The sequence below is a fragment of the Myzus persicae genome, unplaced genomic scaffold (assembly GCF_001856785.1).
Source record: "Myzus persicae strain clone G006 unplaced genomic scaffold, MPER_G0061.0, whole genome shotgun sequence".
NCBI lineage: Eukaryota > Metazoa > Arthropoda > Insecta > Hemiptera > Aphididae > Myzus > Myzus persicae.
Window position 1 is genome coordinate 84679 of NW_019104014.1, and position 16770 is coordinate 101448.

The window sequence follows — 16770 nt, forward strand, 5'->3', positions numbered from 1 at the left end:
AGGACTCTTGTAGATAATAAAACACAAACTCCATAGATTATAATTAAACCAAAAGCTATTATGAAATACAAGTTTATTCAATGTGTTATAAAATTACACAGGTAGTAATTTATTATTTGAAAACAATTACTTTTTTTATATCATGTACTTGACGTTCAAGCATCATTACAAAGTATAATTATTTAAATTATTAGTCAATTAATTATCTACCGAATTATGTATATTAAGAAATTTGAATATAATATATATGCACACCTTCAATAGTCAACGTCAAATATAGTTGCCATGTGTATATTATATTATATTATACTATTTATCGTTAGACTTACGCCCATCGACTTTAACTTTCATATCTTGTACAATGGGGCGGATTGCACTTTAAACTAATTACCTCCAAAAGTCTAAATGTACCTTTATAATAGCATACAAATTAATTTTAGTTAAGTGTGAAATGTTAAAGTATTAAATTTACAGATTTATAGAATTATAATGATTGCATGAGTCAATGGAAATTAATATAAAAATATATGCTGTAAGTGCAATTGACTATTAATTATATTATAATAGTGACCACTAAAAATTATTTACTACACATGTTTGCGTGTATATACCTAAATTGTATTTCATCTGAATATCTGATCATGGAAACATATTGTATAGTTATGTAAAAACCTGAATAAATTATACAATTTAATGAGTAATAACCAATTATATGAGATAATTGGCTATTTTATTATATTTGAAAAAATTCGATGAAAGCTAATAATAGGTCTATACTTGGATGTTTAGTTGATTTATTATTTCTCAATAAAGGAAATTATTAATAATATATGTAAATCATAATATTTAATTTAAATAAGTATGTATACATATTTTATTTAGATTCTTAAACCAATCTGTATTCTAGCATGTATAAAAAAGAGTTGTATGTGTGTGCATGACGAAATAAACAATTTAATATTAATAGTCCCTTTCTATATAGCTAGTTTACACGTCACTAGTTTATTGGTCATGTACAATGTACTTATTACTTACATATATTACATGAGAAACTATTGGTCAAATCAAAAATACAAAAATGTTAAAAATAATTGTACAAAACTTAATTACAGCTCCCAATCATCTGAAAATGAGCTATAGAGGGTTTTCTTCACCACATTTACAGGTATTACTTTATAAATAAAACATTGATAATATAGCTGTTACACAGTTATTATATTGATCTCAACTCTTGAATGTAATATCAGTATAATTATAATATAAAAATAATATAATTGATAAACAGCCGACAGGCAGAGCCGCATTTAGGAGGGAGTAACGAGGAACTGATTTTGAAGGAGTGGCTAATTTTTAAAATGTTCAGGTTCTTAACTATAGGTATTTACTTATTTCCTATAATTCGTATCATATTTTTATATTTTGTACCTTGTATAATAGTACCTTAATTTATTAAAATGTGCTCATTATTCTTAAAGCATAAATTCTTTAGCTGTATTAAACATGAAAAACATCCACTGTAAATTAAAATTATGATAAAATAATTAAGAGTCATAATCCAGGAAGAAAGTTAAATTTTTTAAACGTTTTTAACAAATAAGTTAATAGTTCAAGTAAAGTTGTTCTAAAAATCGGTTTTTTTGAACAATTGTAAACAATAATTAGTTTTATTTAATTCGCGAGTAATAATTAAAAAAACACAAAAAATAATACTAAAGCCAATATATATATAAAGGCTTTAATTTCTATGGTTTCTAATTAAAAATAAAAAAAATCTCCTAGTCAAAGGGAGCTGTTATAGTTATTATATTACATTTATAGGTACCTCATGACAAAAAAATAGTTAATAAGCACTTTAGTAGGTTCCTATTATGTATTGTGTAAATCAACTGTAGTATATTATAATATTGAGACTGCTTTAGAATAGTGGTGCCAGTGAAATCATAAGTGTACGGTTTTTTAATACGTAAAAACTCCCCTGAAGGGTATTTAATATTTATAATTTATATTTTATACTTCACGTAACTATCGCCTTACTTTTTTTTTTTATAGTGGGTAACATAATCACAAGTGTTCCGTATATACATTCACCGAACTCATAACTCATAAACACTCCATAGCAAAATTCAATAAATAAAAAGTCACGATTAACGATTTATACAATCAGAATGTACATAAATGCATATTTTGTGTTGGAAAAGAACTTGAACAATTTCTATGAACTTCGTACATATACGTGCACTGTGCGTCCGTGCCTAATGCCTATATACATACACTGCGTAACAATTCCATACAAAAGTCAGGTAGGTCAGTCGACTTCATGTTAACAACTACCTTGAGGGTTTATTTAACGAGTACTTGTAGGCATATACTGCCTATGCGGCTATGCCCTATGCGATAGTACGATATATTATAACTTAGACACTATTTAATTTAATTAAGTTCAGAAGTATTTTGATATGAGCACATTCAGAGTATAGATTGATTATGTATTTTGTCATAAGGCTTAAATCAATGTTTTATTATTATTATTATTATTTTATTCAACTTTAGCTCTGGCGACATGGATCATTAGGTTTATACATTATATTTTATAACATTTCGATTACAATTATAATATATTACATATAATTATTTTTTTGCGTTCTTGTTAAATGTATTATTTCTTCATTTCGCGATATATTACTTATGGCTTTGATTATAGAGTATAAAGTATTTTATTTTAAATTGTGTTATAGTAAAATATTGACTGAAAAATAATAAAATTCTTATTTCTTATAAATAATATAATATGAATGAGTATATTATATGCATATGAATTAAATGTTATGACATGAACAAAATGCAATAGTATTTCTAAATATGTGCAGTATATTATAAAATATATCTTGTTAGTTTTCAATAAAATAAAATAACTGGGTGTCTGGGTGAAGTTCAATATATAATGTATTATGTATTATGGTACCAATTACGATAAAAATTGCCTGTGTCTTGGTGAGGTGCGGTCAAACCTTAGATTCTATTTGCATTTCTTATACCAGTCTAACCCTTTATTTATAAATTATATTGTGGGTACGATGGGGGATAATGTGTTCGTAAACCTAAATGTAATATATTATAAGCCTAATAATTTGTAGATTTAAAAAAAAAATCAATTTGAGTTTTTTTTATCCCGCGTATTCTGTTGTCCGCGGGTAATTATATAGATATTATATGACAGCAGCTCAGGATAATTTTTCGAACAGTTTTTCGCCCTTTTCAAACAGCGTACGTTCGATGCCCTAGGCGGTTGCTTATTTTGCTACCGGGTCGTTAGACCGGCCCGACCTACATTTCTCTTTTTCTTTCCTATCGTCACTTTAATATAATATGTCTACAGTAGTATTAGTGTATTACGTACAATCATAACTCAGTTAATTTTTACAAATTATTATAATTTTGTTATTTAAATAGTCGGTTATTTAATATAAGCACACTTATTTAATTGGTATTAAATTTATCATTTATTGTAGGATTGCATTAAACCATACCTACTCCAATCAAATTAATTGATCAATACCGATTTTTATAAAGTTTGATAATATTGTTCGTATTTTATATTTAACCGCAATGCTATAGGTACAATAGTTATACCAAACGATAAAAGTGGAGAAATTAAGTGGCGAGGAGATACATGTTGAGCGTTCGACTTCAATAGGAGATGGGGTCATATTGCAAGTAATCAGTTTTAAAATTAATCTCATGAATAATTTATAATCCAAAATTATATTATTGCATTTTCCATTTTTAAGTTATAAGGTACTACTTACATTAATATTATAAGGTACTATACTAAATGCAACTTGGTAATAAAGATAGACAATTCCCAGGAACAAGTGAAAAGTCTTTGTAATCGTACTGAAGTTGTGAGACCAAATTAAAGTTAAAGCATCTGCATCACAAGGCTAAATTAATAATGGTATGCATATTATTTAAATATTCATATTTTTCGCTAAATTTCCATTTAAAGAAGTTAAATATGTATAATATTATATAGGTACATTGACTAGTAGAATCGATGTTATGTTGATGGAAATTATGGATTTTTTTTATTGATCTTGATTAACATCTGCGACAATGGTGATATACTGATATACCTACAATTTTTCAAATATATGCAATTACATTTTTTTTACATTTAAACTTAAATTTTACTACATAGACTTGTTTCCCTCAAGAATCCGAGAATCTGGGTGGTGGTATCCGCGTCCGAGTGCTGTGTCTAGTGTGTTGGGTATGTCGAATTGTTCCCGTTCATCAGCGTATTTTAGGCACTCGGTGACTAAATGATTGACCGAGAGTTCAGTTCCTCAAGAAATGCACAGAGGTTTTTCTCCTTTGTTCATGAGGTATCCATGAGTTTGATGGATTTGTATTCAGATTTTCTGTAAATTTAAATTTAAAATAAAAAAATTAAGGTTGCAATAATTAATAAAAAAAATTAGCTGTTTTTAAGAAGAAACTATTCGGTCTATAGAATTTCCGGGAGCACCAACCGTACTTACTAATCATTATGATGTACAATTTTATTGATTGTGAAAGTCACTTTTTTTAGCAAAATATGACCCAAACTCCCAAATATATGGCTGGCTTACCAATAACTATACCACAGAATAAAATGTATGTAAAAGTGACTACACGTATTAGACATTAGTTAACGAGTGACAACAAAGTCAGACAACTTTATAAATAATAATAATAAAACATTAATCTGATTTAAGCAATATACTCAATGTTTACCTACTTGGATATTGGAATATTATAATTTCAATATGGCTAATGAGTATAACATCAGTTCAAATAAATACATTTATATATTTTTAAATATTTAAACGATTGCGTCACTTTACCTCTAAATATTGTAGTACCTACCTGTAAACATGTATGTGCCTGTAAACAAATAATAGGTACATTATCAACGAACGCTTAATGAATAACACCAATATTATATATGTAATTTCCATGATCATTAACTAATAACTACGTCTCGTAAGTAGATTTGAATGTTTCTTGACAATACCGCCGTGGATCAGAAACGAATAAGTAACATTAGATGCATATTATAGGTATATTATTATCTTAAATCGTGTAATACAGATTATAGTTAGAATTTTGGAGGCCAGATATTATACTGAAATATACTGAAATCGAATGCAGCAAGACCCGGAGGGAAATGCAATTGATTGGTGCCTACATATTTATAGATACACAGGTAGTTATTACAGTTAAGCATTATTAAATAATATTTCGTAACCACTAACCCTGTAGAATGGACAAAACGTTTAATATGCAATGAATAAATATTTGCTAAACCAAAAAACTGAAAGTACTTAGATATACACATAACCGGTTTATCAACAAATAAATTGTTACAATGGCTAATAAGTAGCTAAATTATTAATGATAACTGATAAATTGTAATAAAGTTCTGATTATGAGAAATATGTATGTATAATTTATAATAATTGTTATTTAAATTGTATAAAACAATTTGTTTGTGTATTTATTTTACATCCTGCAATATTATAAAATAATTATAAAAATAACGTCAATGATTTAATATGATAATGATTATTATTATTATTATTATTGTTATTGAAATATAATAGTATGTTTACTAGTTATTTATTTTCATAAAAACAATTTGATTGTACAATTCATTTCGCAATACCTATCTAACTACCGTAACTTTTATACTACCTAAACATTTACATTTATATTTAAACTTTACTTTAAGTCTTCAATGACCCTCGATCTTATGATTTATGACATGACGATTGGGCATCTCGAAAATATCTTTGTACTATACATTGTCAACCATTAACCAATTCTTTAAAAAGGCCAATGTCATAAAACGTTTACAGGACATATTGTATTATTATATGAACTTATCAATTCGTAATCTTTAAATCTAAGGATAAATGAATACGTTAAACGTTTATGACTACACAACTAATTTTTTATAAATATCATGAATAATATCGGTTATACAAAAAAAAAAATTGAATAAATTCAAAATACATCTATAAACTGCTAAATGCGTATTAATAATTTATTACAAACAACTTATGAAATATTTTAGAAACAATAAATTTAAAAGCCCATGTATAAACGATTTTTCGTAATTTATTTATAGTCATATTTTCAATATAACCTGCAGTTCAACCTTATGAATTTTTCTAATTTTTGTAATAAATAGTATTTCTCATATTTTTGATAGTGTGTCAAATTTATGTCTTATAATATTTTAGCGCCAACCTTGTAAATATATTTTTAATTCACAGCTGATCTTAATAATATACTATACAGTATACATGTATAATGAACACATTATTACTTTAATATTTATGTCCTTTATATATTTATTTCAGAGTGTTTTTAATTTAATTTTTTTTAATGTGAATAGAGTCTTTATAGGCGACAGCGGACTGTTCAACGCTTAATATATATTTTCATTTTTATTTTTACTAGATGTATACATATACTGATATAACGTTCATTATTTTATATGCATTTAAAATATTTTAATTCCAACCAAAGTTAAATATTAATTTAAGTATTCACTTCTGTCTGTGTGTACTGATGCACACTCGCGTGTTTTTTTATTCCGTCCATGTATAGGCGTATAGCTAATTAAAATGTATATTTAATCTATTCGTGAACGATGATTGTTATTATAATAATAAGCCAATTACCTCGAAATAAATTTGATGTGAAATCTTAAATAGGTAGTACCATACTAAATAGTACCTACCAATACTTAAAGGTTAAATGTTAATAATAAAGTACCTATAACTAAACAAAAATAATGTATCTGTGAAGTTTATATTTATAGAAATCAATCAAATATTCCAACCAAAAACTTCAAGCTGTATAGTTGTGTGTATAACGTAATGATATCACTGCTTCTTTTTAATTCATATTTCATAGTATATCAGTATTTTATACTATAGTTTATAAGTAGATACATCTAAATTTTACTCTACATCTCGCCCAGGAATAAATGAACCAGGCATAATATAAAATACGGCTTTGTACCGGGTATCATGGTGACACTTTAGTGTAGGTACCTCGAGTCCGCTGAAGTTATTATGACTTTGTACTGGGTGGGGGAGGGGATAATTTGTTAGGTAAATGTGTATTACATTTTTACATTTTCGAGTTTTTTGATACAATGAACAATTTTTTTAATTGAATAGCTAAAAAAAAAATATATATTTTATTTTGAACATTTTGTTATGTGTGTAAATATGGTTATAAACGTTTGGGGAAAATTTTGATTACCTATCAACGATTATTAGCCCGAAACCCGTTTTTCATCTTTTTTTCCGACTACCTTAAAAAGTACTGAGCATTTTCACTTGTTAAAAAAGTTTAAAAGTTTTTAAAAGTTAAACTAGATCCAATCATCTATCAGAAACCATACTCAAAATTTAAAATCGAAAAATTATTATTTATTTTGACTACCTACTTATCGTGAATATAATAATAATAGTCATATAAATATAAAATTAAAATTAAAAACAAACACCATTGTAAAATGGATAAAATACTTTCATCTTTTTTTTTCAAATTTTAAAAGTTCGTGGAGGATATCCTCATGGCCATTGAATTGGCTCCTAATTTTAGATAAATATAAATTTAACCCTTGAATTGGCTCCCTAAACTGTCAAATATTATTATTTAACCAGTGGTTCTCATATTATACTCGATTAGTTTTACGTCAACCTAATATAGCCTAAATATAAATATTTATTGAATTAATTCTTAACGTCTTAATCGTCTTAATCTACTATATAGTAATACGAAAAATAATCTATTGACAATGATTCAACATTTCTGACAGAAATTTGGGCTGAAAAAACGGTCAATAGTAAATTCTTGGGAGCCAATTCAAAGGTATTTATGAAGGATATAATATTGACTACCTTTACTTAAGAGCCGATTCAATTACGCCGATCCTCATAAATCCCAAAAATACCCTTACAATAACTTACTACACTAATGCTCAGTTGGCCGGCAAATCTTTGCGAGCTAATTCATCTGAAATGGATGATTATCCACCTATTTCGGATTGGACATTGCACTAGATATATTTTTGAGCGTGGTGCAAGGAATAGAGTCTATTAGAGTATAAACTATAAAATTACCTGATGTCTCTAAGATCGAGTAATTTTTTAATACTTATATGATACTGTCAAGACTTAAAAAAATACACAGAAATAATAGAAAAGTACTTATATATTTAAATGTCTTTTTTCATTTTATATGTTTATTTCTGGTTGTCATTGATTTAATAAAATAATTTTTTTTTCTGTAACTAACACAACCGTATATATAAAAGCAAAAAAAAAACTATTCAAGTTTGGGAGCCGAAACGAAATGCACGTGTGAGCCAGCGTACGAAAAATGAAACAAAAAACACTCCCCGAGTCTCAAGGAATATGTGCCTGCAACATTTTGTGGCAAATTGGTTCAGTAGTTTCAGAGTCTTATAAGTTATAAGCCTCGTACGTCGTACATGCGTACTTTCATTGTTGTATAAATAATAAATATATAGAATAACTATATTATTATATAATGTAATAATATATTATCATACTCACGTAGAACACATTCGAAATACAATAACAATAATTATTATAAAGTAGGTATATATTATTATTATGCGATTCGCGATTTATTCAGACACGCGTTTACATTTATAATATAAGTAAGTACTAAAACCTTTGCGGGTTTCATTACAATAAAATCATTGATGTATTGTAAAGACGCAATGGGCGATGAGAATCATTTCGGGAGACATTATATTATATCGTTACGACAAAAAAATCGTGTATAGAAATCGAGATAAATAAATTGCGTGACGACTGGTGAATGTGTCCGAGAATATAATATAATAATACAAACGGCGTCGTAAGCCGTACGGAGTGCAGTTTGTAAATAATCATCGACCGCACGGGACACAATGGGATAGGCACCTGACCGGGCGAAATATTCGTTGATTGCACTTATCCTTTGTCGATAGCCATACCAACTTTTTAGCTCTCGCCATTGGTTTCCGTTCAAGCCTAAAATACAATCAATAATAATAATAGTACATATATATAGGCAGGCGAGGATTGTGTATATCTGGAGTATATAATAATAATATATACGTGGGAATTTGTTATTGTACAGACGTGGCATTGGCCGTGGGTAATGAGTATAGTGACCATCTCATTAAATTTGTCTGTTTGTGCATTAGACATTATATTATTAGGTATTGGTACATGATTAGGTGTGGTCGGCGCGAATCCACATAAGACATAATTATCTAAAGAGACATGTCTATACATTTTACCACGAGAATTTCAATTGATCGGACATTAGGACTTTTTTTTCGAAGTTAGGTACACATTATAATTTTATACTTTGACTATTCATACCTAAAACCACAACAATATTTGTAACAATATGTATGCGTATGACAATAGATAGCGAACAAATATAAACATAAAAGCCGTTCATAAAAAATATCATATTACCATATTAGATCAAATGTAATCATAAATACGTAATACTAACATCTTGACTTACCTTAACTTAGTGGTTAGTATTATAAGAGTTAAATAAAAAAAACTAGACTTATTGAATAATTAATTTGATGGATTATTGAGGGGTTTCCTGATGCAGAATAACATCCGTAACATGTATTGATAACTTACTCGTAATGGCGGTAAGGACTAAGGACATTTGCATACTTACATCACAAGTGTATAGAAATATATCATATTTCCTTGCATTGTTTGTATAGAAATAATATCGATTGAAAGATCTAAACCACTCGCTCCTATTATATCATTATATTATATTTGGTTCAACTGACAAAATAAGGATCAATAAAAGGCGGTGTAGTAGAAGACTGTTATTTCCAAGGCGTAATCCCCTGTGAACTGAAGTGTAAGGGTCCAAATATAAGAGAAAAGCAAAATATAGAGGAAGGAAGCAGTGACCGCTACTGTACCTGATTTAACAGCATTATAAGGAATTGGTGAATGCAGCTTGGACATCTTTTAAAAACTGGTTCATCACTTGCTATGCAGAAGGCAAGTAGAATATACTTCATTTTATTCTTGTGGGTGATAAAATGAGTAATAATAATTAATAATTAATAATAATTAGCCATAGAGTATAAGGGTTGAACAAATAACCTATAAAAACCATGACCATCCAAGTCTCAAGGAATCAATTGATATAATTCCGGTATAGTTTTTGAGCCTATTAGCTTCCATTTTTAGCTGTATAACTCGACATCGTTAGTGAAATAAATATAAAATAAAGCGCTATACGCCTATACATAGCCAAATATTGAGCTGTATGCCTGCATTTCCTACATAAGTGTATCTTGTTTTTAGTATACCTCACTACCTTAGTTCACTGGAAAATCAGCGTCGGTGTACCTCGCTTTGTGATTATGAACTAATAAGACTGAGATGGCAATTCACCTATAGCACTTGGCTTAAATCGAAAGTACTCTCCAAGCTTTTCTAATATCTCTAAGAACAATTTTAAATGTTCACAAAATCGGTCACGCAGTTTTTGAATATATAAGCTATAAACATAGATACATTCAACTCTCATATTTGTTTAAAGCTATAATTTCTTTATTCGAGGCCATAAAGAGACGATTTTATGCATGCTTTTAGGGGTAAAACTGTATAAGGCAAATGAGGATCTCCCTAAGTAACCAATAACAACGATTTATAAATGAAAAAAAAATCAAATTTCTTCTAATAATAAGTCAAATACAATTTTAATTGGGGGACGAGGTGACCGAGTGGTCTGACTCTTCCGCTGCGACGCAGCCGGTCGCGGTTAGATCCTCGGACACCGGGCGGCATTTTTCTCCGGACAAGTCGCGGTGACCGGAGAGCAAGTGCTGCCATCCCCCACCCCCGGGGCATGGCAGAAACCTACGGGTGCCCCATTCGAAATTCTGCCAAAACAAACACACACGTGTTCCCCCTACCGTTCCAAAAAAAAAAAAAAAAACCCACAAACCATCAATACAAAAACCTACAGTACCTACAAATAGCTAATGGCCACAGTTGCCGGGCTCAGGATCAATTAAAAAAAAAAAAAAAAAAAATTTTAATTATTATTATTTCTATTGCTATTATACTCAATAAGATGTAACTATTTTTAAAAAAAAGGTTCTATTTTCATTGTAAAACTCAAAATCATTGTGTGAGGAACTGAGGACCTCTTCCAGTCAAATTTCCAATTTTTTTTCCGTAAAACCCTAAATCGGACATTAATACATAAATATCCTCCAAAACTCAAGGAATCTATTGGTATATTTTTAATTTAAACAGCCAAGTCATTCAAAAGTTATACGATTCGAGTACGCTCGAAAATTACATATATTAAGATATAGGTACCTAACCATTAAACTGGAAAAGAAAGTAAAAATGTAAAAGCCCAATATAACCAATAGAACGATACAGCAATATTTTAATTATTATTACATAGGCATTACAGAGGCGCCGCACATAAATGGTATTATAAGAAGTAGACTGTAGAGTATCATTATTAATAAAACGATAACTGCAGCATTTACTATTTTATCTATGTCAACTTTTCATACGATCATAATATTAGACAGACATATGATTGGTTTTTAGTACGTAAGTATACTAGGTACGAATGACTTGAAAATCATATAACGAAACACCTGTTATGTAATTTGCAATGCAGTTCTTTGACGTTTTAGTGAGTACAAAACTATAGATGTATTAAATTACCCAATCACAAAAATAATAATAATAATTTTGACTAAATACCTATCATAATATCATATTATTGTTTTTATTTGTATAATTTTCCAATAGGTCTTTAAATAAGTTGTCATTATTTTGGAAAGAAATATTTATGCATTGAAAAAACGGTACCTATTAAATAAAACGTGACTATACAGGGTCATTTAAATTTTACATTACAAAAATATTGAAGATTGCATTATGTGTTGTGTAATTCTCACTATTATAATATTATATGCATAAACTGTTTGTATCCAAATTCAATAGACATAAGTATTTTAGTTACCTATACGTATATATTAAAATACGCTTCGTATTAACATTAACTTGCTCAATTTTAGATTGTGCATAGTGTACCTATACTGGCTATACTGTATATAGCATATTATACACATGTCACATAGTGCATACAAAAATATAGACTTCAATTTCAATTTTCAGTAATATAATATATAGATACCTATATATTTTTAACAACTTGCCAATTTCGATTTTCGATTACAGTCGTAATCATAATCGAAGTAGGTTCAACATTCAACATTCAACATTCTGATAAATTATACGGTTATAATGTTGTATAATACATAAATATCGTTAATTAAATTTTTAAATATTTTAATTCACAGCTATGCGTAATACGAAATAAATGTAATCAGATATGTAAGTGTTTAAAATGATTTGAAATGTTTTAAAATGATTAGTTACCATTTTCTATGACTAGTCGTTTATTGCTTTTTATATATTTCAATCTTTTAATAGTTTAATATACGTATTATGAGCTATGATAGAACATTTGTATTATGTTACCAACAAAACGAGTAGGTATCAACAACCTAGTATCCGCCATGAGTTCATTGCATTATAAAAATTATTTAACATAAAATGAATAGCATTGTTGTCCTTAAGAAATACAGCTGTCCTTTTGATTTTGATTATTTCGAATGGCAACCAGTCGCACAATTAATACTTAATGTCATATTATGCTATTCATTTTTATGCATATAAATATAGAGATATGCGAAAAAAATATAACACTTTCCACAAGTAAAAGGTAATAGCCAATAGGTATACCTATACACTTTCAAACTATTCGTTAGACTGTTAGATACTTTTTTTATAAATTTATCCAGACATTTTGGAAATATTAAAAATATGAATTTCATTGTATAATGTAACGAACACGAACTTTTATCATTCTGTACGTCCTTAATAGTTAAGTCATATCTGTTGACTGTTGAACGCAATGAGTGCGGTACGCAACATACGATTATACATCCAATGGCCAGTGTGGCGTGTTCGGGATTTTACAGCTAAGGGCAACGAAAGTTTTGCAACCTCTTCGCATGAGAACAACAACAACAACAACTACAAACATTATAAATTGCAACATGTTAATATTTTATCATGTTTAAGAACATCCAAATGTTTATAAACACAACCAGGTGGTATCGTGAATACAAAAAATGTGGTTATCATCACCCAAATTCAATTGTGATGGATTTAAATTTTCATTTGACCATTTGACTTTTTATAATATTTTTTTCAGAAAACAAATTTCAATTTTTTCGGAAGTAAACCCGTTCATTTCCGTATATTTCCCTAAAACGTTTTGTCTCTAGTCACACCACCAATGTAACTATGTCGCAATATATACTACATTCAACATGATATTATAAAATATACTTTATATTAATACATAATACATATTTGCATTATATTTTTAACTTGTGAAAACAAATATTAAACCAGTTCGAGTAATTATAAAAACAAATATGATATGTATGTCATTAAATTCAGCATAATATTATGTAAGTTTTGACGTTTATAAATTATACATTTTTGTCTGTGATACTACTGATATTCATCGTACTGAGACACCTTATAGTTCGTACCAATATGTGGCAATGTCTTATATTATACTTTTTAGTTAGGTATTACTTAGACAGTATTGAATTACTCAGCAGGGACGTAGCCAGGATTTTATTTCGGAGGGGGTCAAACCAAAAAAAATAAAAAAATTAAAGTAATAATAACTAATTTTAACCATTCTATTATTAATCAATCAAAAATTAAATTCGTAATGACTTACTAGTTACTATATTAGGTATGCTAGCTATGTTATGTACATATTGTAAAAAAAGTATCGTATAAATAAAAAAAATGTAGGTATAAATATAACATAGATATAATAAAATTTATAATAATAATTTTCTTTTTGATTTTGCCATTATATTCAACACTTCTTTTGGTGAAACTGATATTTCCCAATGAACTGATAAAAGAGTTAGACCTGTTAAACGGTCATTTCCAATTTGGTTTCGAAGCAGTGTTTTTACTCTTTTTAAAGTTGAAAATGATCGTTCAACTTCAGTTGTAGATACTGGGAGGGTTGCCAAAACTCGTAACAAATAGTTTATATTTGGGTAAAAAGTCGAATCACACGAGTCTATAATAGCCATAATATCTGTTGGGGTTTCTTCATTATTTTTCCACTTTTCACACCAAAGTAAATACTCACTTGCTATATATTTTTCACTAATTTTATCTTCAAAATAAATGTTGAGATTTTTTAGTTTTTCGACGTTTTTTTCTAAAGCGAATTTTGGCAACAATATTTCTATTGACGATAAAATATCACAATTCTGTTCAAACCTATTTTCGAGATGTAAAATAAAACCATTTAAACACGGTAAAAATATAGATATTTTATAATAGTCTTCTGGTGAATTACATGAATAATTGTCCCTATAATTTTGTTTATTCGTAGTACGCAGAATTTTAATTTCAGTATCAAAATACATTTTAGATAATTTCCTAGCCTCTTGAAATATTTGTGTAAACGATTCATTTGGATTTTGTCTCACATGTTTCAGCTTCTTTATAATATGTTTAGCATAATCAACAGCAGATGAAAGGTCACGTTTAGGGCTTTGCAAATAATGTGACAATGGTAGAGTGAAACTTAAAAGATTTTCACAGACAAGTAATGAAATTATAAAACAACTTTTTTCTACAGCTGCCAAAAGTGAACAAGCCTTTGCTGAAATTGCACGATCTGTCTCTTGAATATTTTGCAAACTAACTATAATCGGTTCAAAAAGTTCTACAAAAACATTAACTGCTTCGTGTAGTTCAATAAAACGTGTTTCACATAAGCCGACTAAACGTGTTTTTTTTGTTTCTGGAATAAGTTCTAAAATATAACTTTTAAGAGTTTCTCCCGCTAAAGCATTATTCCTGAATAAATTAATAATATCTTTCATCACACCAAGGCAATTTCTAACATTTTTTGTAGATAAAGCCGAAGATAAAGCAAGATTTAATCGATGCGATGCACAATGAACAAAGACAGCTTTTGGATATAATTGTCGTATTCTTGATTGTACACCATTAAACTGTCCACTCATGTTGCCTGCACCATCATAGCCTTGCCCGATAAGTTTATTTAAATCCAAACCCAATTTTTCACATTCTTCTAAAATTATTCGAGTTAAATTTTCTCCAGTGAGATCATATACTGGTAAAAAACATAAAAAGTCTTCACGGAGCTGATTATTTTGATCTACATAACGGACACACATAGATAGTTGCTCAGTACCAGATACATCTAAAGTTTCGTCACAAAGAATTGAAAAGCAACCGGCTTCATTTATTTTAGTTACAATATTTTTTCGAATAAGTTGGCCACAAATGTCTATTATTTCATTTTGAATAGATGGGCTTAGATAAGTAGAGTTTTTATTACTATTTATTAAATGATTTTTTAAATTTTCATCGCCAAAATTTGCTCGAAAACGAAGTAAAGCACGAAATTTACCGTCTTTTTTTGGTGGTTTTGACAAATTTAATAGTCCACTGTCATCATTACCTCTTAGAGAAAGTTCTTGTTCACCACAAAAAATAATTGTTTCTATTATTGGAATTAATGCCGCTCTATTTTCTTCACATTGTTGCTGTCTATATGAATTCAACTGTGTAGCAACATCACACATTTCTCCTGTATCTACTTTACGAAAATTATCTGCAGTTAAGGTACAAAATCGATGATAATCGGTATTTGAATGTGATGTAAATTTTTCGATTGAATCTTTCCATTTTATGAATGGTTTGCTAATTAAAGATCCAACTTTTTGATTAGAACCTTTGCCAACATAATCTTTACCAAACAACACACAGTATTTACAAAAGGCGCCATCTATTTCTTTAGAATACGCCAACCATTCCCATTTTTCTAACCAATTATATTGAAATTTTAGTTTCTTTTTATTAAATTCTCGAATAGGAAAAGTATAAAACTTAGTTGGAATAAATAATGAATTTAAAACATTACTTTTAAAAATATTGTTATTGGAAGTCGACGATTTATTTTGAAATAATTGATTTGAAACAGTTCCAATGTCAATAATAATAGTACTCACAACATTTGATGCATCAATTATTGAAGTGCTGCACACTGGTTGATTATGTTCTTGACTTTCATGTTGATTTAAAAGCGCACCAGTAAATGGTTTTTTTGGTTTAGGTTTAAAAAAATTGTCAAGTGCTCCTCTCTTCATATTTGATTATTATAAAACAAAAAACGAAACAGAAACGAGCACAGAAATAAAACGAAATAAAATTTACCGTAGGTACGTTTATATGAAAGTAGACAAACATCGACTGACGACAGACGAGTATGGTATAATATATTTTGCTTTAAATTGTATACACGATACGATTAGAATAACAATAAAAGATAAAGTTTACGATCTAGTCAGTTGATAAAGGACAATCATGATTATTATATTACAAATCTATCTTAACTTAGGTACCTACTAATTAGTACTGTGTCATTTCTTATCAACATGGTTATTATAGAGTTTATAGTTTATACGATTATACGTGGGTTTATAGTCATCTATACCTCATACCCAGCTATTTGGTATACGTTTAA

At 28.5% G+C, this 16770-nt stretch overlaps 1 protein-coding gene across 1 annotated transcript; it reads right to left on the reverse strand.

The window, feature by feature from the left end:
* Nucleotides 1–1469: 1469 nt before the first annotated feature.
* Nucleotides 1470–16393, reverse strand: LOC111037596 (zinc finger MYM-type protein 1-like). Its single transcript, XM_022320252.1, has 4 exons — nucleotides 16252–16393; nucleotides 14569–16068; nucleotides 8947–9107; nucleotides 1470–1514 (listed from the first exon to the last, which is right to left on the reverse strand). The coding sequence occupies exons 1-4, from the start codon at nucleotides 16391–16393 to the stop codon at nucleotides 1470–1472; spliced, it is 1848 nt and encodes a 615-aa protein (XP_022175944.1).
* Between the last annotated feature and the right edge of the window lie 377 nt (nucleotides 16394–16770).

Coding starts and splice junctions, on each gene's coding strand:
- LOC111037596 (XM_022320252.1), bottom strand. CDS start 16,393: ATGAAGAGAGGAGCACTTGACAATTTTTTTAAACCTAAACCAAAAAAA. Junction 16,069..16,251: donor TGATGCATCAAATGTTGTGA/GTACTATTATTA, acceptor ATAATTGGTTAG/AAAAATGGGAATGGTTGGCG. Junction 9,108..14,568: donor TTATAGGGACAATTATTCAT/GTAATTCACCAG, acceptor ATTGTATTTTAG/GCTTGAACGGAAACCAATGG.